Raw genomic sequence first — 25,170 nt, 5'->3', positions numbered from 1 at the left:
GACCTTTGTATATGACCTTGGGCTCCCGACCTTGACCTGCGGTAGCTCACGAGTTCAACTCTGGTTTCCTTCTGGGCGGTCAGGAGATGGATGGCAAAGGCATGAGATGGTGGGGCTACTGGCACATGGTATGTCCCCCCCCCCAAAGTCAGCCAAGCTCATCTGGGGGAGAAGATGGGATTCAGGGGGAGCCAGAGGCAAAGTAATGACCCCTTCATACGTCACCTGGGAGATCTCAAGATTTACAGTCGCAGAGCCCTTAAAGCTGCCCTGTGGTTCACTGGTCAGAAACAAAGATGTTTATTTCCAGCTCAACGGATACCATTTATTTATAAACTCCAGCCTGGGGAAGAAGCTCCCAGCCATCAGACCCGGGCTGGGAGCCTACGATACCTGGGTAACCACCAGAACCGGGTTAGCTGGGCCAGGCCTTGACTCTTAATTACAAGGTGCTCGGAGATAGATTCAGCTGGGCTTTCTCCAAATTAAAAAAAAAAAAAAAAAAAAAAGTGGTTTGGAAGGAAATATAAACCAAGGACCTGGGAGGCAAGCAGGGTCTAGTAGAAAAGTACTGTGATTTCTCATTCCTCCTGCTGCTCCTTCAATAAGAAATGTCCCTGATCTTGAGGCAGAGTTACAACGTGTGTGTGTGTGTGTGTGTGTGTGTGTGTGTGTGTCTGTACGCATCACACACAAATTCCCACCTGCTAAGAAGAGACAAGTCCCTACATCTGGGGTTCTTTGTCCTTCATCAACAAAACCCCATTTATGCAAAAGCTCTAAGTGGTTCCAACTATCTCTAGGAGATCACAACCTGATCATAGAATAGCGGTAGTAGGTACAAGAATCATGGCTGGTATCTGCTGTGCATTTGCTGTGGCCAGACACGGCGCAAAGCTGTTTGTTTGCATTATCGTATTCAATCCTCCCGATGATCCTATAGAGTGGGTATTAGTATCACCCCCATTTCGTAGATGAGGAAACTGAGGCCAGGCAGGTCGTGTCATTTGTTCAAGGTCAGACTGCGAACGAACAGCAAAGCTCCAGGGGGGCTGGACTCAGCTGACATCAGAGCCCAGGGCCCTGGTTCCATTTTTATGAGTACAGTTGGCAGACTAGCCACTGACGGGACAGCACAGGGGGACAGGTGGGAGGAAGTCAAGGGTGGGCAGGATGCGGTCTCCGCTGTGAACAAGAAAGGATCTGGTCGCATCGACTGCTCAGACAGAATCTGGGGGATTCAGGAGGGTGATTATTTCCATATTGGACATGACATTGAGAGACCAGGGAGCCCGGGGGAGGAAGGAACCAGAGAGAGTTCCAAGCACAGGTTCTGAGGCTGAGCAGAGAGATCTTTAAGAAAGAAAGAAAGAAAGAAAGAAATTCAAACAACAGAACGTGGAAGGTGAGAAAAGAGAATCATAGTAATAAAAGCCACTGAGGACGTTCCGTACCACGGGTATTTGCTGAGGGTTTTTGCACCTATTCTCTTTTTGATTCATGGAAACCCTGTGAGGTTGATATTTCATTCCCATCTTAGGATAAAATTGCTCCTGAAACTGCTCAGCAGCAGGAGAGTCAAGGAGAGAGCAGTAGCAGGCAGCGGAGGGCGGGGAGAATCCAGGGACAGAGGCAGCGCCTCCAGGAGGTCAAGTGGGAAAGTCGCTGAAGAGGGGCCAGTGCGTGGGCAATTGTGAGGACGCCGAGGAGACCCGGGAGCCTGCAGCTGGGTTGCAGCCCCTGGGTGACAGGATGCTGAGCAAATCAAGGAATGCAAGCGCCTCTGCAAGACCTTCTAAAAGGGACGCAGAGGAATTGCAGGTATGTGCAAGGGATTTAGCTCTCAGGGAGCCTCGGTAGAAGTCTTTGGAGCACGGACACAGATTCAAATCCTGCCATCTTGCTGCCCGCTAGCTGTACAATGCTGGCCAAGTTTCCTGAAGCCTCTCTCTTTTGAAAAACAAGGACAATCCCAATTCCTATCATTTGGAGTTATGACAAGGATAAAATTAGATAATGCACATTATTCTTGAATATGTTGAATATTATTACATATATTATTATTATTATTATTATTATTATTATTATTATTATTACAAGTAGGCCCAGTGTCTGGCACTCAGTAGGTCCTCAACACACCACAGTTGTCAGTATAATTTGGTTCTAGTTTTCCACTACAAGTCCCCACAGGCAGCCTATGCTTCCTGGGACAGGGTATTTTCATGGGGTCTTAAGTTTTAGATACCGAGGACACAGCCTTGAATTTTTAAAAGACTTTCGTTACACTCAAATAAAACACTTGTCATTCCAAGCGAAATCGTTTTCCCCCTATTCGTTGCCATTTTAATAGAACAGAATACATAGACTCCCTCTTACAAATATATATTTCTTATTGATTTTACTCTGGAAATGAAAAGGATGTGAAATAGAAAATTCCAGAAGAGGCCAAGACGTGGACCCAAGGAAGTTTCGGCAGGCAGAGGGAAGAAAAGCCTAAATAAACGTTTTTATATTCTGAGAGCGGGAAAAGATATTTCAAAAGGATAAACCAAGAGGTAACGAACAAAAGAAGTTGATAAGTCTGACTTCATAAAAATTTATATATGTGGTAAGAAAAAAGAACGAGTCTAAAGACTGACAACGAATGAGAAAGACCATATTTTAACACCAACTAAAGAATCTCTCCTTAAGGTCAAAGGCGTCCTTTGGAAGCTGTGGCAGAGGGAGCCACAGGCGCAGAGCCCTTGATACAGGGCGCTCACTTGTCATTGTCATTTTACAGCAGTGAAGTCAGGGTGTCCGGAGCAGAGCAACTGCGGGGGGTGGGGGGGGGAGAGAGAGGTCTCCAGAAGGACCAGGAGCCAGGCACGGGCCTCACCGGCCGTTCAAGGGAGGACAGCAGATTTCCATCTCGGTTGGACAAGAAGTTGCTGGAATGTTACGAGCCCTGAGTAACAGCATCTGACAGTGTTCAAAGCAGAATCACTGTGCTCTGTGCCAAACGGACCCTCGGGAAGCCAGGATGGAGACGGCCTGTCCAGAGAGCCGGCTGCCCGCCTGATCAGCCGAGAGGGAGGGCAGGTGTGGAGGAAAGGGGGTTGCCGGGAGGTGGGAAGACGCTTTTGAACTTGGGATACATCTTGAAGTTAGAGTTGACGGGATCTGCTGAGAGATCAGAGGTGGGCGGAGCAGCGGGCAGAAAGGAGTGGCTGGTGTCCCCAAGACTTCTGGCCTGAGCTAGCTGGTGAGTGACGGCCAGTAGCGGGGTACAGCGGATTTGTGGGGGGACAGGGTATTTCAGACACTTGGCTTCGTCTGTGGTGAGTCCGAGACTCCTGCGGGGATGCCCAGGGACGCCCCAGTGTCAACAGGAGCAGGGAGCCAGCCTGGCACAGCGGGTGGGAGACAGCTGTCATCATCCCCAGGAGAGGACTGTGGACAAGCAGCAGCAGGAGAAGAGTGGATGAAGTGGAGAGAAGGTACGGAGGTGTCAGGCCTGCTGGAGGGGCGGCCTCGTGTGGGGACCCACACCAGCCAAAAGCGCAGGAAGCCTATTAGCTGAATCCCAGTCTTCGGGGGCCATTTTTCCCCCTTAAAAACCATCCATTTCCCATCGACACCAGAAGGCTGCTGATGTGCCTGGGCCTCCCCAGAGGCTGTGACGGGAGAGGACGCTGGAACAGCTTCTGGTGGCTTCCCAGCCACCTCCCCGGCCCGCCCTCCCCTCCCCCTGCCTGGGAGGACAATGAAATCATTAAATGAGATAGCACAGAGGAGCCGCCAGCGCGGGGTTAACCAAAGGGGCACAAATGCAGCCGGAGCGTGATTTCCCTGCTAATAAGCAGCTTACGGCCCCAGATCCCAGCCTCCCTGTGAAGTGTTTCTGTGTTTTTCAAATGGAGCTGTCCTCGCCCATTAGCTTCAGCCACTCCCTGAATGGGTCGTCAGCCCCTGGGAGGCCCAGATGGGCTCAGAGGCTGGCCTTGTCCTGGGAGAATGGGCAGCTCGGGGACTGGGGTCTGATTCCAGTCGCCGGGTGGGCCACCCCTGCCCCTCCACTGTCTTGGGTGGCCACTCCAGCCTCAGGTAGCCACGACATTCAACCCCCTGGTCATCTGGGTCCACCAGTGGGGGTCTCTGGGACAGGGATGGGGGCCAGAAAGCACTTGGGTGTTCAATCCCAAGCACCTCTTCCAGGAACAGAGAGGGCAGGGAGCGCCGGACTCAGAAGCTCAGAAGCTAAACAGAAAGGCCCATGTGACTTGTGACACGGTGGCTCCTTCGTTTTTCTTCTCTTCCTATTAAGTTCTGTTTTTCTGTGTTAATAACAGCTCTGAGACCGGCTCTCCACCGAGGGGCCGAGGGCCTAGCACTGGTGGATCACGGGCTCCCTCCGCCAGATCCAGCCCCACAGAAATAAACCAGTGGAAGTTTGCTCACCAGCAGGGATCTTCCCAAAATGCCAACCAGGACGCGGTCGCACCCCTCTTATCCAGGGGACACGTCAGAGACCCCCCAGTGGACGTCTGCAACCCCGGGAGAGCATGAACCCTCGGGATACTGGTTTTTCCTATCTATGAACTATTTATAAATTGGTCCCCGGATGAAATTAACAATGATCACCCATCGTAAAATGGAACAAGGATAACAATATACTGCATTAAAAATGGCCTGACATTTATGAATTGTTTCTGGAATTTCCCATTTGGTATTTTTTGCATCACTGTTGACAACAGTTAACTTTATATCACGGGAAAAAGACCAGGGATCAGAGGGGAACCACTGAGGGTCATTTTGCCACTCTCAGCCGTAATGACTCCCCCTTGCCCAGAAGCCCGCATTCCGTAAAAAAGTTTACAGAGCCCTTTAGGACCGGACACCGGTCAGCAGGGCTTGAGCGCTCTCCACCAGCCCCTGACACCCTCCAGTCCCTAGGACACTCAGGCACCAACCTCTCACCTCTCCTCTTCCCCCACCCACCCAGCCACCTCCCACACAGCTGTCTGACTCCAGAAGGGTGGCACCTCCTCCACACTCCTGGGCGCGTCCCGTCAAGATCCAGGATGTTCATCAAAGAATCATTAGAGGAAAAAAAAAAAAAAACTGATTTGGAATCCACCATCAACCAATGGGGAAAACAGTTAAATAAATAATGATCCATCTACTTGATGTCTTACCACGCAAAACACTTTGAAACATTAAAAAGGGAGATGTAGAAGAATATTAAACGGCATAGTGTAATATATAAATCCCAAAGAGTACATAGTATGTCCCCATTCTAGAAACTGGACACACCGAGGTACACATTCTGTCTGTCTGCCTATTCTACGTGCCCACGCCGGCGATTCCGAGAGTTGCAGATGGTGTTGGTTTTCCCCTTCGTCTTTTGTTCTTGATCGTATTTTTGAAAATAATAAGCATCACGTATTATTAGGATTCGAGAAAAAGAAAATCACCTACAAAAACTATTTGACGTGAAAGAGAATTAGCATGGAAGAAAGAAAAAAAAAAATAGAAATAAAGAGAACAAGAAAATCGAGTCAAAGTGAAGGCCGGCCTGAGGTGGAAAACTCTCAGACAAGGTCCCCTAAGTGGCTGTCCTGTGCGACGGGGAAGGAGGCTCATATTCGGGGTCTTGTGCACCCTCTAGCAGCTTGCTGGACACTGGCAGAGAGAGGGTCCCTGTCCTGTCCTCGTGGAACTGTGGTCTAGCAGAGGAGACTTACGCACACCCAGGCCACGGGAGGGACACTGTGTGGTAGGTGCTGCCGCTGAGCGCAGAGGGAGGCAAGGATCCCAAGAAAGGCCAGGGGCACCTCGTGGAGAAGTGACATCGGGGCTGGGTGGGACCTGAAGACACTGCTCCCCTGGGAAGGAGCCGAGGGGGAAAACGGGTGAGAGCAGAGAGCGGGAGGTGTGAGGAGAGAGGAAAGATCCGTTTTGGGCTTTCCCTCCTTGGCATGAGTTTGAGACGAGGAGGCTCGTGGCCCGGGGGAGCGGCCTGCCCAGTCTCCACCAAGAGACACAGGAGGGATCCACCCGGTGAGGTTCAGCCAGCCAAGCGCCGACCTGCCACCCATTTGATCATTTTTAAAAGTCATTTGTGGACTTCGGCTTTTCTCTCAAGCAAAGAGTCAGAGGATCTTCAGCATTCTCTGGCCTTTGGCAGAAAAAAGAAAGAAAGAAAGATGAAAGGCTCCTTTTCCTGCAAATCATGAAGGCTCCTGCAATCATGGATATTTTATCTCTCCATCTATTCAGGAGGAAGTCGGTGAGAGAAGGCTTTCGTGTTTGATAGCGAGTTTGTTTTGCTTTTTTTTTTTTTTTCCTGTTAATTTTCATTTTAAAATAACACACAATGTTTTGTTTTCTTCCAGATCTGAGTTTCAATGCCACCTCCTTACAAGAAGCTGTTCTGGGTCCCCTCCAAACGAGGTCCATCCCCCATTCCCCTCTCCTGTGAGTCTCGATTAGGCTTCCTATCCACTTCTTTCATAGAAATAAAATATCTGACCTATCTCAATCTATGACTGCATGTTCATTTCTTTGCTTATCCATCTGGGTTCTATGTTTCCATCCAGGCCTAAAGCTCCCTGAACGCAAACTCACATCTCTTTTTCTCCTTGCTGCATTTCTAAGACCGAGTACCAGCACTCCGTGTTATCCAATGAATGGAGGGTGATGTATGCTAAGTGCTTGCTGTGAGCCAGTGCTGTGCAGAGTACTTTACCAGCATTATCCTTTTTCATTCCCAGACAGCTCTACAAAGTACACTGTGGAAACGTGTTTCAGGGGTTTAAGTATCTGATTGGACCCCAGATGTGACAACAGATTCAGTCACTTCTATTAGACTTCTCCATTTATTGCAGAAACAAATAAGCTGTTAAAAAGCACCAAGAAAAAATAAAACCGTTTGCAATTCCACCACCCAAATCTCTATTAGGTTAACACTTTGTCTGTGTCGTGGATGACTGAAGAGATGGGTGGAGGCTTTTTATTCTTTAAGGAGATGTGGAATCATTCTTGGTTCCCCCCCCCCCTCTCTCTCTCTCTGTCTCTCTCTCAATACTGGGGATCAAACCCAGGGCCTCATGCATTACTTTATTTTTTTATCCTGCTTTTTAAAACAAACTAGATGAAATACACCATCAACATTTTTGTTTCCATATCAACAGAATTCTTTCTCTTTCCCTTATCTGCTCTTCACTATCCGTCCCAAACCCACCTTGCTGGCTTCAAATACATGCTCTCTGGAAAAGTCCTATTTGCCTATATTTTTAAAGATTTGATTCCCACAAATCTGTGGGACAGGCAGAGAAAAAAAAGGTTCTATCCCCTTAACAGAGAACTTGAAAAGTTAATCTGTTCTAGGTCACATGGGGCCAAGTCGGAGGGCCAAGACCAGAGACTGGTGGGTTCCATTTCAAAGCCTCTGGACTTCCCACCACATTTCACTGGCTGTGACGCATACCTGGTCACGTGGTGTGGCCTCACTGGAGAAGGTGACCGGAGTGCCAACCCTGGCTCCCACGTTCCCAGCTATACCCCCTTAAAGCAAGTGACCTAAGTTGCCCAAGCTCAATTCCCCACTAGACAGATGGGCCTCCCTTGTAGGGCCCAGGGTTGGAAGAACACTCCGGAACCTAAATTGAGGTCTCCATCGCTGACGGCTTCACCACCCTGTTATGATTGCATTTCTGTTGGGTCCACGCTACAGATTAAGGTCGGTTACCATCATTGGTAAGTTCTTTCTACCAAGCTTAAAATGAAGATGTGTGCTTCAAAGTTACAACAAGCTTACGAGAACATGATGGTTGGAGATTTTCTTTTTTAATTTAGAAAATATAAAAACTCATTTTGTTCTGAAGTTGGGTATTAAACCAGAATTGCTATTCTACCCCAGAGAACCGGGCAACCGTGCCCTCTCCTTGACACTTCTTTATGGCTTAACACTTTAGAATCTTAATAATTGTAGATTTTTTTTTCTTAACATCTTGAGAGATGAAACCACAGTCTGGTTCAGAACACATAAATAAACATTAAAATAAGCCAGGTGCGGTGGTGCCCGCCTGTCCTCCCAGCAGCTCAGGAGGCTGAGGCAGGAGGATCGTGAGTTCAAGGCCAGCCTCAGCAACAGCAAGGCCCTGAGCAACTCAGTGAGACCCTGTCTCTAAATAAAATACAGACTAGGGCTGGGGACGTGGCTCAGTGGTTGAGTACCCCGGACTTCAATTCCCCGGTATCAAATAAATAAATAAATAACTGAAAATGTAACCAAAACGTTGAAGTTTTGTTCTTTGAATGCACATCCGTTACTGAGATAACGACCATTGAGTGCTGGCCCACCCCGGCGGGTATGAAGGCTGATGGGTGGCTGTGCTGTGCCTGGGGAGGGCCCCTGCTGACTCGGCCATACCCCAACCTACCCAGGAGAGTCCTATTCCAGTGACAAACAGAAGAGAATCTGCCACTCAAAACTGCCCAGGAGCCTGGCGGGATACGGGAAGGAACTGCAAGGTGAAGTCAGGCCTGAGCCCCCAGGTGAGGGTGGGAGGGAGAGATGCATGCTGGGAACAGGGGGGTGCTTCGGCAGCCCCAGCCCCCCAGAAAGACCTGCCAAGCAGATTGACACACCCCTCCCAGCTGCGGCGTCTCACACCCGGCTGGGGGTGGCTTTGGTGGTTGTTTTTAAGGCACTGTATTTGCCAATAAACAGGAAGGCAGCTTTGTTCTTTCTCTCTCTCTGGGTCATGGGCAGGACTCAGCGCTCCAGATTGTCACCAGGAGTGGCTGGAGAGGTCGGAAGGAAAATCAGCAAGCAGAGTGGCACAAAAATGAGGGAGGAGAGGGACTTCAGAAGGAGGGAGGAACTCTGAATTTAGCCGGCAGATACACAGCCATCCCTCGGTATCCAAGGGCGGCTGCTTTGCAATGTCTTTTGGCTCCTGAAATACCCAAATCCAGGGATGCGGAGGTCCGTTACATAAAGGGTATAGTATCTGCATCCTCCTGAATATTTTGAATCATCTCAGAACTACGTATAATACCTGATCTAATGCAAACACGGGGTCCGTAGTTGTTCTGCTGTATTGTCTAGGGAATAGCGGCAGGAGGAATGCTCTGTACATGTTCAGTAGATGCAATTTTTCTTTTGATCCATGGTTGGTTGAATCCATGGATGTGGAACCCGGGGACACGGGAGGTCGACTGTTTAAAGAAGGGAGTAGTTAGATCTGAAGACCAGCATCATTGCCAAGACAGAAAGGAGTCAAGCAAGGTTCAGAAATTGCACGTGATGTGGGGGTATTTCTGGGCTCACGCATATCCTCTCCAGGGTGACACTCAAAAACCTGGCTGCGGCAGGTGGCTCTGGGAAGGAGCATCAAGGAAGGCTGGCGAGGGGTCAAGGGAGAGAGAAGACTGAATTTCAGTCTGCATTGGTTTGGATCCCGCTTGAGCATTTTAGTTTTTCCCATTTTGTTTAAAGGAGGCAAGATCAAAGCAGACAATCACGTGGTGGAGGTCAAGAGAGAGAGCGTAACCCCTGGAGAGGAGGCCATGCTGAAGTCGAGGATGATGAGTCACGGAGAGAAATGACCACGGAACGGTGGGAGCAGATGCCAGATTGCACGGGAACCCAGAAAAGCAGGAAGTGTCTTTGGGTGGAAAGAGCAGAAGCGGGCAATGCCTTCCAAAGATTGTTTGTATGCAAAATAGGACAGAGCAGAGGGCTTTGCAGGGGCGAGGAGGGATCCCAGGTGGGAGGGAAAGGATCTTTCAGAGGGAGAAGATGGAGTCCAAGCAGATGACAGCTGCTGTTTACCTCTGCCCAGCAGGGGTACCCTCTTCTTTAGTAATGAAAAGACCCATCCCTTCTCCTCTCTCAAGATGTCAGCTTTAGATAGGAACAGACTAGTCCCTGGGCTGACGGGTCCAACACAGTCCATCCTCCTGGAATTAAAGATGAACAGAGGACCCAATGTCTTCCAACAGGACCCAGTCCCAGGATGCTGGGATTTTAGGAAAAGCATGCATTTTATTTATTTTTTGTGTGTGTGTGGAAGTTTTTGAGATTATGGGATAGGAGTCCATCGTTGCTGCGTGTTCAAGAAAGTCCTCAAGAATGAAGAAGAAAGTCCCTGCAGAGGAAAGCGGCCCCCAGAGAGCAGGGGAAGGGATTTCCGGGGCCCTGTTGGAGACCACAGATCTAGCCACATCGGCACACGCATTTTCTTTTCCTTAAGAGCCAGCCTATTTGCAGCCATCGGGGAGATGGGTTAATAGGGACAGATGCTGTGGACACAGGCTGGGCAGGAAGATGCTCAGCCGGGATGGGAGGATGGGGCCCAGCCCAGGGATGGAGGACGCAGGGAGGGGACACAGGGAGGGACCCAAGGGGAAGGAGGTCAGGCAGGTGGCGATGACCAGGCAGAGAGGGGCAGGAAGCCGAGGTCCACCCTCCTATGGGCTCTCCAGGCCTCGATTTCCCAGAGACTGAGGGGGTGGGGCTATCAGCTGAGACCAAAGGGACTGGAACTTTGGTGGTCAGAGAAGGTTCGCAGACTTGCCCAGAAGACTCAGGAGAGAGACGGACGGGGAAGACAACAAAGACCCCAGCTGAGGTCTGGAAGCATCTGCGGAGGCTCCTGGGGGTCCCCGTCGCCCATCTTTACTCAACTGCCAAGCAGCAGAGCTGGGCTGAATCCTGGGTCCAGTTAACTCAGCCCACGTCCTTTCTGCTGGATCCTGTCTCCCTGGACCCATTTCTTTTTTCTCAAGTTCTCCTGCCCTTTGACCAATGAGGACCATCTGAGACATCATGATGGGCATTACAGAAGTCAAGAAGCGGGACTTCATGGATGACCACCCGACAAGACAGTAGCTAAACTCAAGATCGGAGCAAAACCACTTTACGTCCTACGCCCAGGCGGATGAGTCACGATACAGAAGAGAAGAATCACGACAGCGGTCAAGGGGGTAGGCTTTGAGGTGAAGAAACAGGACTCTAAACTGGCACCAGGACTCCCTAGCTGGGTGACTGTGGGCAAGTGACTTAGACTCTCTGAGCCTGTTCCCTGCTATGTACAGGGGAAGTCATAACAGCACCTACCTCATGGGGTACTTGCCAGGATTCAAGGAGATCGGCAAAATAGAGCTCTAGTTTCCAGTAAAAGTAAATAATTGAATAGAACACGCCTGACTCATTCTAAGTGTTACAGCTGTGAATGGTGTTATTCAGAAAGCCCCGAATCCCTATGGGGAGGCCCAGTTTTCCGGTGCTGGTTCTGATACAGTCCCTGTGTTAAGTCACTTTAGCAAGCCTTGGGCCTCTGTTTGCTCGTCTGTAGAGTGGAGGATTGAACCGGGCTTCCCATCTCTCAATCCTTGACTTCTATTACAGGCCAGTTGTTATTGCCAGGTGCATCCTAACGGCTTCACGCTCCCGGTCCCTGGGTGACCTCTCCTTCCGCCATTTCAATTCAAACGACAGCTTAATGTCATGCACCTGGCGAGTGATTTAGGAACTTTACTTGGCCCGGGAACCAGCCAATTCCAACCATCCCATAGAGAGTCTGGTTTGATCTGCCGTTTAAATGGTTTCCCCAATTGGAGCAGGGCCAGATCGATGGAAAGAGACAGACAGACAGACAGCTTCCAGGCTACAGGTTGGAATGACCCTGGGCTACTTGTACGCAGTATATGAAAATAGCCTTGGATTTTTATTATGATCTCTGCAAACACCAGCCTCTGGGTGCCCCCCAAGGAACCTTTAGGACTAGGCGGGGGAACACGTGCTCCTGGCTGCGCCGTCTCCAGAGGCTGCCCTGCCCCACTTCCAAAGCTTAGTCAATGTCTGCTGTCTGTCACCCTCAGCCTTAGGGAACAAGGGAGCTTTGCATCTTTTCCGATCCTGCCTGTGAATTGTAAAAGGTGTGAAAACGCTACTTGTTGGCTGCCGTATTTTATAATAAATTTTAGATCATTTGAATGGTAAGAGTATGCCCTCTTCTTTCTGTGATGAAACACCATTTTATGGCGCTGTCAGAGCTGGCCCACGTTAGCACAACCCCAGAGCTCCCCGGGGCTTCCAAGTTCTTCTGAGAGTCTTTCCACAGATACTAGTCAGTGCAGAATCCAGGGTTCTGACGGCCACCCTCTAGATGTTGGGCCAATGCCTCACTTTTGCAAGCTCCGTCCCCTTGTGAGTAAAGTGATGGTCATGGACACCTCTTGTCCTTTAGCAGTGGGAATTAAATGAGGTAATGCCTAGAGGTACTTAAAGCGGAGTCTGGCACAGAACGTCAATAACGTTTTCCCAATGTGTTTGAATGGTACAGGTTTGATGAGAATTCTTTTAGATCCCAATGTTTCAAAGAAGGTATTGTTCTCTTGAGTTTCTGCTACTTTGGGACGGGGCGGGCGGCTGGGTGCCACGCTTGAATAAATCATATCGAGTCCAAGTTTAAATCCCTTTCTTGAGCCTTAAATTTGGAGTTTCAATGGCAAACACACAAAGGTTATACTCTCTGGCTTCAATTCAGAAATGTCAGCACATCAAACACACACCTTCAGACGCGCACAGAGACACGTACTCACACAGTGTAAAGGGCAATTAGGTTTGGAGGAGAATGTCACCTGGACGGAACTGAAGCTCATTAAAGCAGGACTTGATGCTTCTGACCTCAGCTACATAAACAATGCCTCCGGATGACAGAATCACCAAGAGACCACGTCCTGGGAGCAGGAGTCCATTTCTGAAGCGGTTCAGCCCGGAGACTCTCAGAGGCCACGGGCAGTGGAGCTAGCAACCTACACGGTGTTTGGCAAATGGCGCAAAGAATGTTTCTGGCAAATGGTGAAGCAGAACGAACGAGGGGCTTTGTGCTTTTATAGCCTGTAAGATTTCCAATCTCTCCTGATGTGCGGAGGCCTCAAAACGAACAGACCCCATGGAAAGTGAAATGGAAATAGGTCCCTGGCGCAGAAGGGGTTGGAATCAGCGTGTGGCACAGGTGTGGGGCCTGTCGCCCAGGTGGGGACAGGAGAAAGGAGGGAGTGGGCATGCCCATGAGTCTCCGTGGGCCTGGGGGGTGCTCAGGAGACAGGGCAAAGAGGGACAGAAGGCGTTCTCCTGAGTGTCCACTTCTCAGAGCGAATCGACACAGAGTGGCCATATTTTAGAATAAGATCAATTGGTCCTATTTGAGGTAACAGTCAGGTTTTCTAGTGGCAGGTCACCAAGTGGCACTCAAGCACTCAGGGCTTTGTGGACGGTAGTGAAGCGGGTGTCCTTGCGGCCTGCTGAATGCTCCCTCCCTCTTGGACTCGTCCTGTGCCCTGCCTACTGGGTGGGCTGATCCCGGGTTACAGCGGCACGGGCTGCACATTCTGCAAACCTGCAAGACGGCGGAGCTTCCACGGGCTCCCCAGCGGCTGCATCGAGGCAAAATTCCTCCCTGGGTCTCCCAGGCAGCGGGCACTCCCTGGTCACAGCCCTCAACGCGGGAACCTCTAGGAGTACCCCGTCCTTCATTTTTACAAGAGGAAACACGACCCCAGGCACATGCCCTATGCCCTGCAGGCCGGGGCCCTAGTTCATGAGGGAATCCTGTTCCTCCCAGGATCGAGCTCTGGGCTTCCAGGTTTTCTACTGGAGGAGCAACCATGTGGTCAGAAGAGGTTCATGTTCACTGGCTCCTCCACGCCTCAAAGACAGTTAGACTGAGTCCCTACAAGGTGCAGTGCCAAGTGAGCCCACCCAGGGGGTCTCTCAAATGGTTCCATCTTGTCCGAGTTCCCACCACCTGTTGCGTGGATTATTATGAGAGCCTCAGAACTGGTCTCTCTAACTTCACCCCCCGCCCCTTGTGCAGTCAGAGGGATCCTTTTAAGACCTGCTATCAGGCTGTTATCTCTCTGCTGGAGATCTTCCTGTGCTCCGCACCATCTGCCCCTCCCTTGGCCTCTCTGGTCTCATTTTAACTCTCTCCCTCACCCACTCACGTGGCTCTCCCTTGAACATGCCAGGCAAACTCCTGCCTCGGGTCCTTTGTGCCTGCGACTACCGTTCAACTGCCCCATGACCACCCCTAGATATATACAGGGCTTCCTCTCTCACTTACCTTCTTCCTATATTTGCTAAAATGTTACTTCCTCAGTGACATTGTCCACCCACCTTATTTAGAACAGCCCTCTTCCCCCTCCTGGCTCGCCCGAACTCTATCCCTGATTCTGGTTCAGCTGGTCTCGGGGCTCCCTGCAGACCAGCTGAACCAGAGTCAACATGCATTCAAGTGCCTCCTGCAGGCACGGTGGTTTAAGAAGCTCTGAGGGGCTGCTGCATCGTGGCACCTGGAGCGCAGGCCAGCCCGTGCCCGGGTGGGCTGCAGAACGCTGAGGAGGCCAGGGATCCAGTGCGCTGCCTGCATTTCAGCCCCTTCCTCAGCCTGCTCTACTCAGAGCACACAGCCCGACCACAGGTGGCCGCCACCGTGTGCCGTTCGGCAGCCAAATCACAGCCCTTTAGAAATAGGGAAGCAACACACACAACAACCAATTTCTTGGAGACACCCTGCTGTACGTCAGCAGAACAGCCTGCATGCTAATCTCCCTCTCGAGAACCGCTGGGCTCCATGGCTCCGCGTCTAACGGTGGCCTGTTTTACGGACGTCCGTTCATTTGATAAAAATTCTCCAATGGCCCACACGCGCTAACCCTCCCACTAGGCACTGGGATTCGACACTAAAAAAGTCACGATCCAGAGTCTAGACAAGACGGGGCTCTATGGACCACACTCTGCAACATGGAGGGGGTTGCAGACAGCTGATCCTCCTCGGGGATCGGGAGGTCCCCAGGAGGAGGTGATGTTCTACTGATCTGATGAGGAACCAGCAGGCTGGCTGGAGGGGGAGGAGGGGAGCATGAGAAGGGGTTCCGGGCACCGCAGGCAGATGGCCCTGCACAACAAAGCCCGGCAAGGAAAGAGAAGGCGCTGGGTGTTGGAGGAATTGAAAGAGACCTAGGGATGCTGCTTCTTGGAAGCTTAAAGTCCCAGAGGGGAGAGAAACCTAGACTTGGAAGACTTCAAAAGCCATAGATACCAAGGAGCAATGGATGTTATCCTGGGGTACCAGAAAGCCATCAGGGGAGGCTTTAAGCAAGAGACTGACACAAGCAGATCACATTTTAAAAACAATTAATTTGAGCCCAGCGCCGTGGTGGCGCACACCTGTCATTCCCGTGGCTCAGGAGGCTGAGGCAGGAGGATCGAGAGTTCAAAGCCGGCCTCAGCAACTTAGCGAGTCCCTAAGCCACTCAGTGAAACCCTGTTCCCGAATAAAATGTATGGGCTGGGAATGTGGCTCAGGGGCCGAGTGCTCCTGAGTTCAATCCACAGTGGCTCCCCTTAAAAAGAACAATGACTTTGCACCCGACAACAATACACCAAAGCTAGTGTCTTTCAGTGCAGTTTCAAACAATACTCTGCAAACAGCTCTTTGCTTCAATAAAAGATGGCACTGAGAACAACTTGAAAAACCCATTTAGAGTGATTTTAATGAACCTCCAATAATAGCACCCTTCAATGATGTTTGAATGTAATCCTCTGTTACTGCTCCCTGTTTTCTGTCTCCCACACTTGACTTAATGGCATGCATGAATCAGGAACCTTGACAGACACTCGTGCGCCTTCCAGGGTCCCACAGGCACACGGAACTCTGCACACACCCACCGCAGGCCTTTCGGAAGCGGAAGGCGGATAAGAAAGGATGGGGAAGGGAAAATATAAAATCCTGGGTTGGGGCAGAGCCATAAGACCTGCGTGTGCAATGCACAGGGGACATGAACAGGTGGCAAGAAGTGGGGGTGGTAGTGTGTATAGCCATTATCATGACAACCAGCCCTCCGGACCCACAGGTTCCTTGGAGTCAACCAACTGTGGGTCAAAAATGGTTTTTAAAAAGTTGCATCTGTAATGAATATGTACAGATGGGTTTTTTTCCTTGTTGCTATTCCCCAAACAATATAGCAGAACAAGTATTTACATAGCATTTGCATTTACTGGGTATTATAAGTCATCTAGAGATGATTTAAAGTCCACAGGAAGATGCGCATGAGTTATATGCAAATTCTCTGCCAATTTACAGAAGGGACATAGATACAGAGTATCCATGGATTTTGGTTCCTGCAAAGGATCCTGAAACCCATCTTCCCTGGCTAGAAAGGGATGGCTGTATTTCTAATTCAGTCGGAGTGGATCAAGGGCAGCACCTGATTCCCTTTTATAACCAGTGTTTTTTTTTTTTTTTTTCTTTTCTTGGTGCCAGTGATTGAACCCATAGGCACTTAACCACTGAGCCAGCCACATCCCCACCCATTTTTTATATTTTATTTAGAGACAGGGTCTCACTGAGTTGCTTAGGGCCTCGCTAAATTGCTGAGGCTGGCTTTGAACGCTCGATCCTCCTGCCTCAGCCTCCCAAGCCACTGGGATGACAGGTGTGCACTACCACGTCTGGCAGAATATTTTGAAGAACACAGCTCAGCCCTGGCCACTGTATTTTGAAAGTCATTGTTAACGCACAGGGGGAATTTATGACATTGGTCAGCTGGAAATATCTAAGGCAGCACGGTTGAAGATCAATGACTACTGACCACAACCCCCTTTGCACTATCGCCTTCTGTGAGCCAGGGACGAGCCAGACCTGTCATATCTATTATCCCCGGGCAGGGAAGAGTCACAATATATCTTCAGACGGGGTGAACTCTGGCCATCAATACCCAGCGGGAACAGGAACTGGCTAAACATAACCCTGATGTGAGACATCACGAACCCAGAGATGACAAACCAGCTGTCCCCTGGCCACCTATGGGTCCTGGATGTGTTTCCTTCACCCTCAACTATGTTTAATCTTTAGACAGGTGTTGCTGATATAGTAAGGAACAGTGAGATTTCCTCTGACCCCTGATTCCCAGCTTCTCAGGGGAACTTAGAAGCGGAGCCGCGCTGAGCCTCCCATCCTGGAACCCATCACCCTATTTCCAGACTGGAAAGAGACCTCGTGTGTCTCCATTTATAGAGCTTCTTCTGCCCACCGCCTTGCTCTGGCCCTGCCCTGCGTCCCTGCCCGAGCCTCCCCTGCTGACCACCTGCAGGGCTTCTGAGGCTGGGGTACATAACAGGGTGCAGCTCATCATAGGGTGCCTGGCACTAAATAAGTGCTCAAGAAATTACCGATTATAGTCATCAAAATAGCTGTCATTATCACCTTCATGCAGCTCATCACCTCTAGGGCTTGCAGAGCACAGAACCCCGCCCCTCCCAGAGTTTCTGATTCCTCAGATTCCTTCCAGGTGACAAGATGCTGCTGGCCCAGGGAACACCCTTTGAAAACCACTAGTCCACAACTGCACAATGAGCCCCCGTGTCCCCCGAGGGGAACACTGGCATCTTTCCTGTGGCCAAGTGGGGAAGGGAAGGAGTCCACATTTTGAGACCCCATAAGTGGCTACAAAGAGACCAAATGTGTCCCAAGTTGGAGATGCCAGGTTCCTGACCGAAGGGTCCAGGGCTCACAAAGTCACCTTTTGGTCTTTCTCCTCATGGTTTAGTGAAAGTGATGAATCTTCTGAGGACCCTGCAGGGCTGTCCTCAACCCCCAAGTGGGCACACAGATGTTACCTTACAGAACAGCATCAGCGGGACCCAACTGACCTGCCTCAAAACCCCTGCACCCCATCGTTACTCCCTGGGTGACATCACTAACGTGGCAGCCTCCTCTGAGGAGAAGCAATCATTTGTAGCTACAGTACAGAGAAGGACTCAGTGGACCAGAGAGGGAAACTCACCTGCCCCAGTTCACCAGCCCTAGAATCACCAAGGAACCAACTCACTGTATTCACTGAGGGTCAGACGCTATTAGGAACGTGGTGCCGAACCCTGTGTCTGTACTTGAAGTTGGATGTTGATGACCTGGAGAACCACAGGCACCTGGAAGTGAGGTCACACGGGACGTGCTTATGGGCAGAGGGGGACAAGATTTGGCCTGGACGTCCGGGATTCGAGAGCCCAAGCAAACATCTGCGAACGTCTGGAGGATACTCTAGGGAGAGAGGAGATCTTGCAGCAGGTGTGTGTGTGTGTGGTAGGGGACGGGCTGATTAGGTATCCACATAGAATCTCCAACAGTCAGAAGAGCCACAGAAGGGAACCACTGATTCTTACAGACCTGCCTTCCCGACACCTGCGTCCCAGAGGTGTCCAGGGTTTTGCAAGGAAGCCGTAGAGCTGTGATTCTAACCATTTGGAACAAAGGGACGGGTCAGCACTAGACCTGGGAGACTTTGTTCCGCTACCCTCCCCCTCCCCCAGGCATTCTGGCAAGCCTCCAACGGAATCACCCCGTCCCGGGTCCCTACTTTCCCTTAGTCACACACGGGCCGAGTGCCCATTAACCTCTCTGAGTCTCCATTTCCCCTTCCACCACATGGAGCAATGGCACCTCCCCGGGTAGGCTGGCTGCCCTGAGGATTTAATTAGATGCCACGGGAGCAGCTCATCGTGGGGTGCCTGGCACATAATAAGTGCTCAAGAAATTAACAATTACAGTATCAAAACAGCTATCATTATCACCTTCCTCTTAACACCCAGGCCCTTACAGCTCTGGGTTTTAATGACAATATTTATGCTCCCTCGTCGGCCTCAGCCATTGCTTTCACAACCTGTAATAAGGTCACCAGGCCTGGCCTGACTTCCTTTAACAAAGAAATATCCTCCCAGGGGAGTCGCAGTTTTGATTAATTCAGGTGCAGGACTCCTTCTCCTTCCTGCTGGGTCCTGGGGAGGAGACCATCCCCTGGGGACACAGCCAGGAGCAATGTGACACATTCATTCTTGCATCAGGAGAAGTATCTGCACCAGGAGCCTGCTGGGGGCCGAGGGCTTACTTAGCCGAGCTGCTCAGCCCCCTCTTACACAGCTCAGCCTGGTGAAGGGCTCTGACTCACCCAGAGGAACCAGTGCAGGTTGCAGAATTAGACGTAAATACGGTTGAGATCAACAACATGACCTTTTCCGTGTCCGTATGAAGGGAAAATGGCACCAGTGAACCAAAGAAAGAAGTGTGGGGGGGTGGGATTAGATTCTTTATCACTGTCCAAAAAAATGGATCTGAATTCTGCTCACCAAAGAACCGCTCCCCCAGAGTTGTCTGCGCTAAGACAGCTACAATAATTGAATCAGTACGACAGAAACTCAATAGCAAGTGTTTTTCCGGCTATGTGCAGAAGGTGGGCTGTGCCAGGGAGTGGCCAAGCCCGTGCTGGCACCCAGTGACTTGGTGCATAAATGTGAGGGCACCTGCAGACACGTTCAGGTAGGTGCCTCGAGGTCGTTCAACGCATGCGCAGGGGGCAGGAGCAAGGGCGCCGACAGACAGACCCGTTCTACTTACAGCTTTGGGTTTATACGGAGGCTGAATCTCCTTGCGTTCAAGTTTCTCCCAATCAATATACCGGAAAAATGCATGCTCTTTGATGTCACGTTCCCCTTCAGGGCCACAACCCAGACGTTTGCCTGGGTGTTTGGTCATCAGCTTCAAGAGAAAAAACAAACAAACAAACACAAAAGCAAAAAAGCAAAAAAAAAAAAGTTGAATGAACTTTAGAGAAGGAAATATGAGACCCGCAGAAATTATTATTCCAATGACTTTGGAAAGAAAGCACCATGAAGAATCTCAGGATATTTATTTATTCATTTATATTCCTTTTCATTCCAGCAATAATTTCCTAACCAGGTCTTCATGGGAGAGGACCCCAGTACAGCGCCTGATGCTGCTCACCCCAGAGCCAGATCCCTTATGGCTAATCAAACCAAAGCACAAATCTGGCCCTGAACTCGAAGTCGGAAATGTCCCAGGATCCACTCTGGTCCAAGAATGAGTTTTCTGCCATTATTGGTGCATCTACTGAGAACAGTTTCAATATCTTCAAGCTCCCCTCCTCCCAACCAGGAGAAAACTGACCTTTGACCAAGGCCAAGGACACATTCATTCAGAAACTATTTGCTTTTCTCAGTAAAGCACTTGTGGAAATGACAAAACAGGAAAAAATATATATATATGTATTAGTGAAATGGACGCAAGCTTCAAGTAATTACTTTCAGAAAACTCATTAAACAGTCAAAACCTAGCCCAGCTCATTCCCCCGGATCACACATTATACTAAACTCCGCTGAGGTTTCTTTGGTGTTCTGTTTAAATTACTTAATTATCAAAACTCTCCATCTTTGGTTCTCTGAGCCAGTGCTAAATAACAAGATGAATAGATGCTCTGAGATGAAACCAGACAGCCTTCCTCTTACAAATGAACCCAAAGAGGCAAGAGAATCTCTCTTGATCTCAGGACTTCAGCAAATGCACAGACAGGAAAGATGGACAGGTTGATGATTTAAAAAAGAAAGAAAATCCTGACGGGAGGCACCCAGAGAGGAAACCAAAGCAGCCAGAACAGGAACACAGGAGCCCAAGAAACCTCCCAGCGTTCCGCTGACCCCAGACATTTTGCCCAGCGCTGGCTGATTACAGAAAAGGAATGAACCAGAAACTCACACCTAGGCAGCTTACAGAGCCTATTTGCTGCTCATGAGATAATCAGGGGTCACATACACAGGCACACTCTCTGTATCTGCTTTACCTTCCAGGATGGAACGTAACTGACTTGACGTTGATGTCCTAAGCTACTTCTTGTATTGATAGGCGTCACTTTACCTGATTGTCACCATAACACCATGATGGGGGTACACTACCGTCCCATCTGATTGATCAGGCAGTGGACACCCAGCCAGCTATGAGAGATTGGATTCCACCTCTGCTTAGCTCCCAAACTGGGGCTTTAAAGAGCAATGAGAGAGCTGGGCGCAGTGGTACACACCTGGGAGGCTGAGGCAGGAGGATGGCAAGTTTGAGGCCAGCCTCAGCAACTTAGCAAGGCCCTGAGCAACTCGGTGAGACCTTGTCTCAAAATAAAAAATAAAAAGGGCTGGGGATGTGGCTCAGTGGTTAAGTGCCCCTGGGCTCAATCCCCAGTACCAAAAATAAAGTAAAATAAATATATAAAACGCGTGGTGAGGGGTATGCTTTGCATGTGGTTTCTCCAGGGATATTTGTGGTCTGGCTGAGTCAGGGAAGGTTGATGGAGGGAGGGCAAATTGAGCCAAGTCTTGAATTTTCTGTAGAATTCAAATGGGAAGAAAGAGCTAAGGAGTTTTGGTAGCCCTGATAATAGCAATAACAGCTTCTAGGTCCTGAGCATGTCCTGTGTCTGAGCTAAAAGTTTCCCAGCCGTTATTTATCTCTCTTTTTAATCTTTACAATAACGCTCTGAGGTTTTGGCAACTACACCCCCACCCCCGCCCCGTTTTTCCAGATACTCAGGTACTGGTTCCAGAGAAGTCAAGTCATTTGCCTGAGGTCACACAGCCAAGGAGCCGGGTGGGTCAGGGTTTGAACAGAACTGCCTGACCTAGAGTTCCCGCGGCTCTGTGTAATCAGCCTGATTGTTTCCACTCCGACAGGCGACAGGCGGCCAGCCTGGGTTGTCTGTGGGTTTTAAGCTTGTTGTTGAAAGTGGGTGTGGCAATCTGAGCAAAGTTCAACTCATTTTCTTTTTTTGATGGTAGAAAGTAGGGCCCATCATGAGCTGGACGTAGAATGGACACACTTCAACTGTTTTCAGAGGCCCAGGCTTTGCTCAGTGATAAGCAGGGAGACAGACGCCCAGTGAAGAAATGCCACTCTAGACACACGGAGAGCTCTAACTCAAGGTCTCTGCCCACTTCCTGGATTCTGTCTGGATGCGCCTGAAGCCATGCAGACAGCCGGATTTAATCACTGTTCCCATCTCTGATCACCTCCCAGACACGTCCCCGGGGCCGGTCACTTGAGCATCTCTCCTGCTCCAGAGCATCGACCTTGAAGAAAGAGCCAGCTTTGGACTCGGCCCACTCAACTCAGAGTGGTCCCCAAACCCAACAGCCAGAAAGTCACCCCCGGTGAATCCTGAAGGTTATGGGTCCTGAATTAATAGGAAACCAGGGACACTGCTAATTGGAGCTGAAGCTGAATGCAGCTGACCTGGAAAATCCTCTCTCCTCCATGACCCACTTAGAACCCCCCAGCCGTCCTGGCAGGCAGGCTTGGGGAGGGGAAGCCCCTGAGCAGGCATGGAGCACCTGCTCTGGGCCGACACCACACGGGGAGCTTCCTGTTATCTGACCTCACTGAACGCTCTCCGGATCTCTGTTCAGTGAGGACTTTCATCCCCGTTTTTTATCCTGTTTTTAGAAATAAAGAGACACAGGCCCAGAGAGACCCAAACGAATCTGCTCCAGACCGTGCACCTGAAAAGTGAGAGCATAAGGATTTGCAAAAGGTCTCTTCATCTCCCAAATCCCCACGCGGTCAAAGTCTTCGTTCGCGGGAGGCCAACTCAATGCCAGGAGGAGCCGGGCTGGTCACGGGGCCAGCATTAGTCACAGTAAGAATGGGACAGAGTGCTTGCCCGGCTCTGGTCTCAGTGATTTGCACGTATTAACTCATTTCATCATCAAAGAACTCTACGTGTGGTGCTGCGGGTATCCTCCATCCACAAAGCAGGTCAAACAACTCATTAGGTTAATAACGCTTGGACCTGGATTTGAACCCAGGGAACTGGGCCAAATGGGGTTTTTGCAAATTGGAGGAGGCGTGTCCGGTTAGAAAGGAAGTAGTGGTTTCCGATCCAGCTGAATGAGGCTTTGCAGGCATGACGGGCCAACGTGACGAGATCTGATTTTTGTTTTTTGTTTTTTTTTTTTTTGTAAGAGACGCTAGAAAGGGCTGAGGCTGTAGCTCAGTGGTAGAGCGCTTGCCTAGCATGCGTGAGGCACTGGGTTCAATCCTCAGCACCACATAAAAATAAACAAAATAAAGGTATTCTGTCCACCGACAACTACAGAAAGAAATTTTCAAAAGAGAAAAGCTAGAAATCTCCTTATTTTAAATGCTGGGAATTACTAAACCAGGAAAGCTCAGTCTATGGTTCCTTTCACTCTGGCCCCAGTAAAAAGTCTACAGTGGTCTCACCAGCCTTGGGCTGTGCCCTCAAAAGTCTATGGGCTTTGCTGAAGCTCTTCGTGAACCCTGGGTCTCTTCTCTGTCCCTTATTTTTTCCAGTCCCTGCCTCACAATTCACTTTAGGGGTGTTGGGGACACCCCGTGGCTCCCCCAGGCATGTTTGCCCCTTAACCTGTGGCTGAAACACAGAGCTCAGGAGATTCACCAGCGGGGAATGTAGGTGCGAGGAGACAAGGTGCTCCTGGGCTAGAGGCTGGCCCCGCTGTGACAGTCTGAGCCAAGCCTCAGGCAGATCTGGCTGATTGTTCCAACTGTCCTTCACCAGGGCTGGCTCTGACGGGGGCCAGGAACAGCTGGGCTGGGTAGGGCATGGCCAAGATGTAGGGGCACAGGGCTGCTGCGTTCAGACCTGCAGATGGGAGCCCACCACGAGGCACAGCCGGGGTCTAACCTGGAGAACTCGTCAGCACCCGTGGATTGGAGAAAAAAACCCTTTTGGGGGGTGGTACTAGGAATTGAACTCAGGGGCACTCGCCCACTGAGCCCCATCCCCAGCCCTATTTTGTATTTTATTTAGAGACAGGGTCTCCCTGAGCTGCTTAGCGCCTCACTGTTGCTGAGGCTGGCTTTGAACTTGCCATCTTCCTGCCTCGGCCTCCCGAGCCGCTGGGATGGCAGGTGTGCGTCCCTGCGTCCATCCACAAACTCTTTTCAAAGGCAACGTCTTTGAGCCGTATTTTCTGAGGTTCTCACGGTATCGCTTTTGCACTCCCATCAGAGTTGAAATACATTTCTTTTGGACGTGCTGAAAGGGAGTGGTTTTCAAGCCCTGTGGGGAATTTGGCGAAATATTGCAAATACACAGAACTTAATCTCCGGGGGAGGCTGAGCCCTGGCATTCTGAAAAGTCACTTCAGGTCACTGATGGCTCCAAAGGAGACGGCCACTCATCTCTGGTGTCTCACACACGTCACCAGGAGCATGTCTGAGTCCAGAGGCTCCTTACCTGGAAATCTGCACCTTGCTTTGGTCACAGGTGCGATCGGCACCAGCAGCAGGTGTTCAGCTGTGCCTGCTCTTTGTATGCCGGGAGTTGGAGGGAGAATGAGGACTTGGGGACACTGGGTTGGGGTCAGCTTTTCTATAGGACCCCTGCAATTCAATACTGCTTGGTGTTTTCTCTGAGTATTCACTAAGCACCCATGCAGCAGAGCAGGGCCAGGGACACCTAGCCATGCCTCTCCTGAGCCCCAGCTCTTCACAGTACGGCCCCCTCGTCCATTCATTCCGGATGCATCCCTTGTGCTGGGCGGGGGGCTGGGGACTGGAGGCCGCTCATCAGCAAGACGCCATGACAGGCCCTCCTCTCTAGAGCTTTGTGCAAATAAGGGTGAGCTCTCTTTGCTCTGGGAGGTAGCAGCTCCTTTCCAGGGCTCTCTGATTGGCAAAGCGAAGAGAGGGGGAGGGTCTGGTGGCTGGTCCCCTCTAGCAGGGCACATCCGCATCCTGGTAGGTGATCTCCCGGCCACGGGCTTGAAGGGCCCTACTCACCCCTTTGCAGATGGCCACGGCTTCCTTGGACATGGACTTTGGATAGGCCACGTTGTGCTCCATGATGGACTGGAAAAGTTCGTCCTCATCCTCCCCTTCGAACGGTGCCTGTGGGGCAGAGGGCCGGGTGGGAAAGGGATCCCCTGCCTGCACCCTCCCCCAGCTTCTCCCAGACAGCAGGTCCTCCTCCCTGGGCCCCAGGTGAGGCCCCTCTCCAGGACTCTCAGGAAGATGAGAAGAAATGTCCAACCGACTTGGATCACCCCAAGGGCAGGGAGGCAGAAGGGGCTCAGGTGTCTTGAGCTGACACTTGGTTTGGAACGAAGCCACGCGGCTGGGAGTGGAGGAGCGCTTTTCTTACAGATCACTTCAAGTTCAGTTACCTGCCCGGCCAACATCTCGTACAGCAGGACCCCAAAGGCCCACCAGTCCACGGACTTCCCATAGGGTTGGTAAGCGATTATCTGGAAAACAGAAAGCATTCTGTCAGCAAGGCTGGCCGTGCACG

At 50.6% G+C, this 25,170-nt stretch overlaps 1 protein-coding gene across 2 annotated transcripts in view; it reads right to left on the bottom strand.

Moving 5' to 3' along the window:
* Positions 1 to 25,170, bottom strand: part of Prkcb (protein kinase C beta) — a 297,288-nt gene that overhangs the window by 7,128 nt on the left and 264,990 nt on the right. For both annotated transcript variants that reach the window (XM_077106018.1, XM_077106017.1), the window contains exons 14-16: positions 25,046 to 25,126; positions 24,663 to 24,770; positions 19,452 to 19,592 (exon numbers count right to left, since the gene is read on the bottom strand). In XM_077106018.1, coding sequence (XP_076962133.1) covers positions 19,452 to 19,592; positions 24,663 to 24,770; positions 25,046 to 25,126 — 330 coding nt within the window. The remainder of the gene's footprint in view (positions 1 to 19,451; positions 19,593 to 24,662; positions 24,771 to 25,045; positions 25,127 to 25,170) is intronic.

This window comes from Callospermophilus lateralis, chromosome 19, assembly GCF_048772815.1.
Source record: "Callospermophilus lateralis isolate mCalLat2 chromosome 19, mCalLat2.hap1, whole genome shotgun sequence".
Taxonomy (NCBI): Eukaryota; Metazoa; Chordata; class Mammalia; order Rodentia; family Sciuridae; genus Callospermophilus; species Callospermophilus lateralis.
Note: the sequence above shows the minus strand (reverse complement) of the source record. Positions and strands in the feature narration are given on the sequence as shown.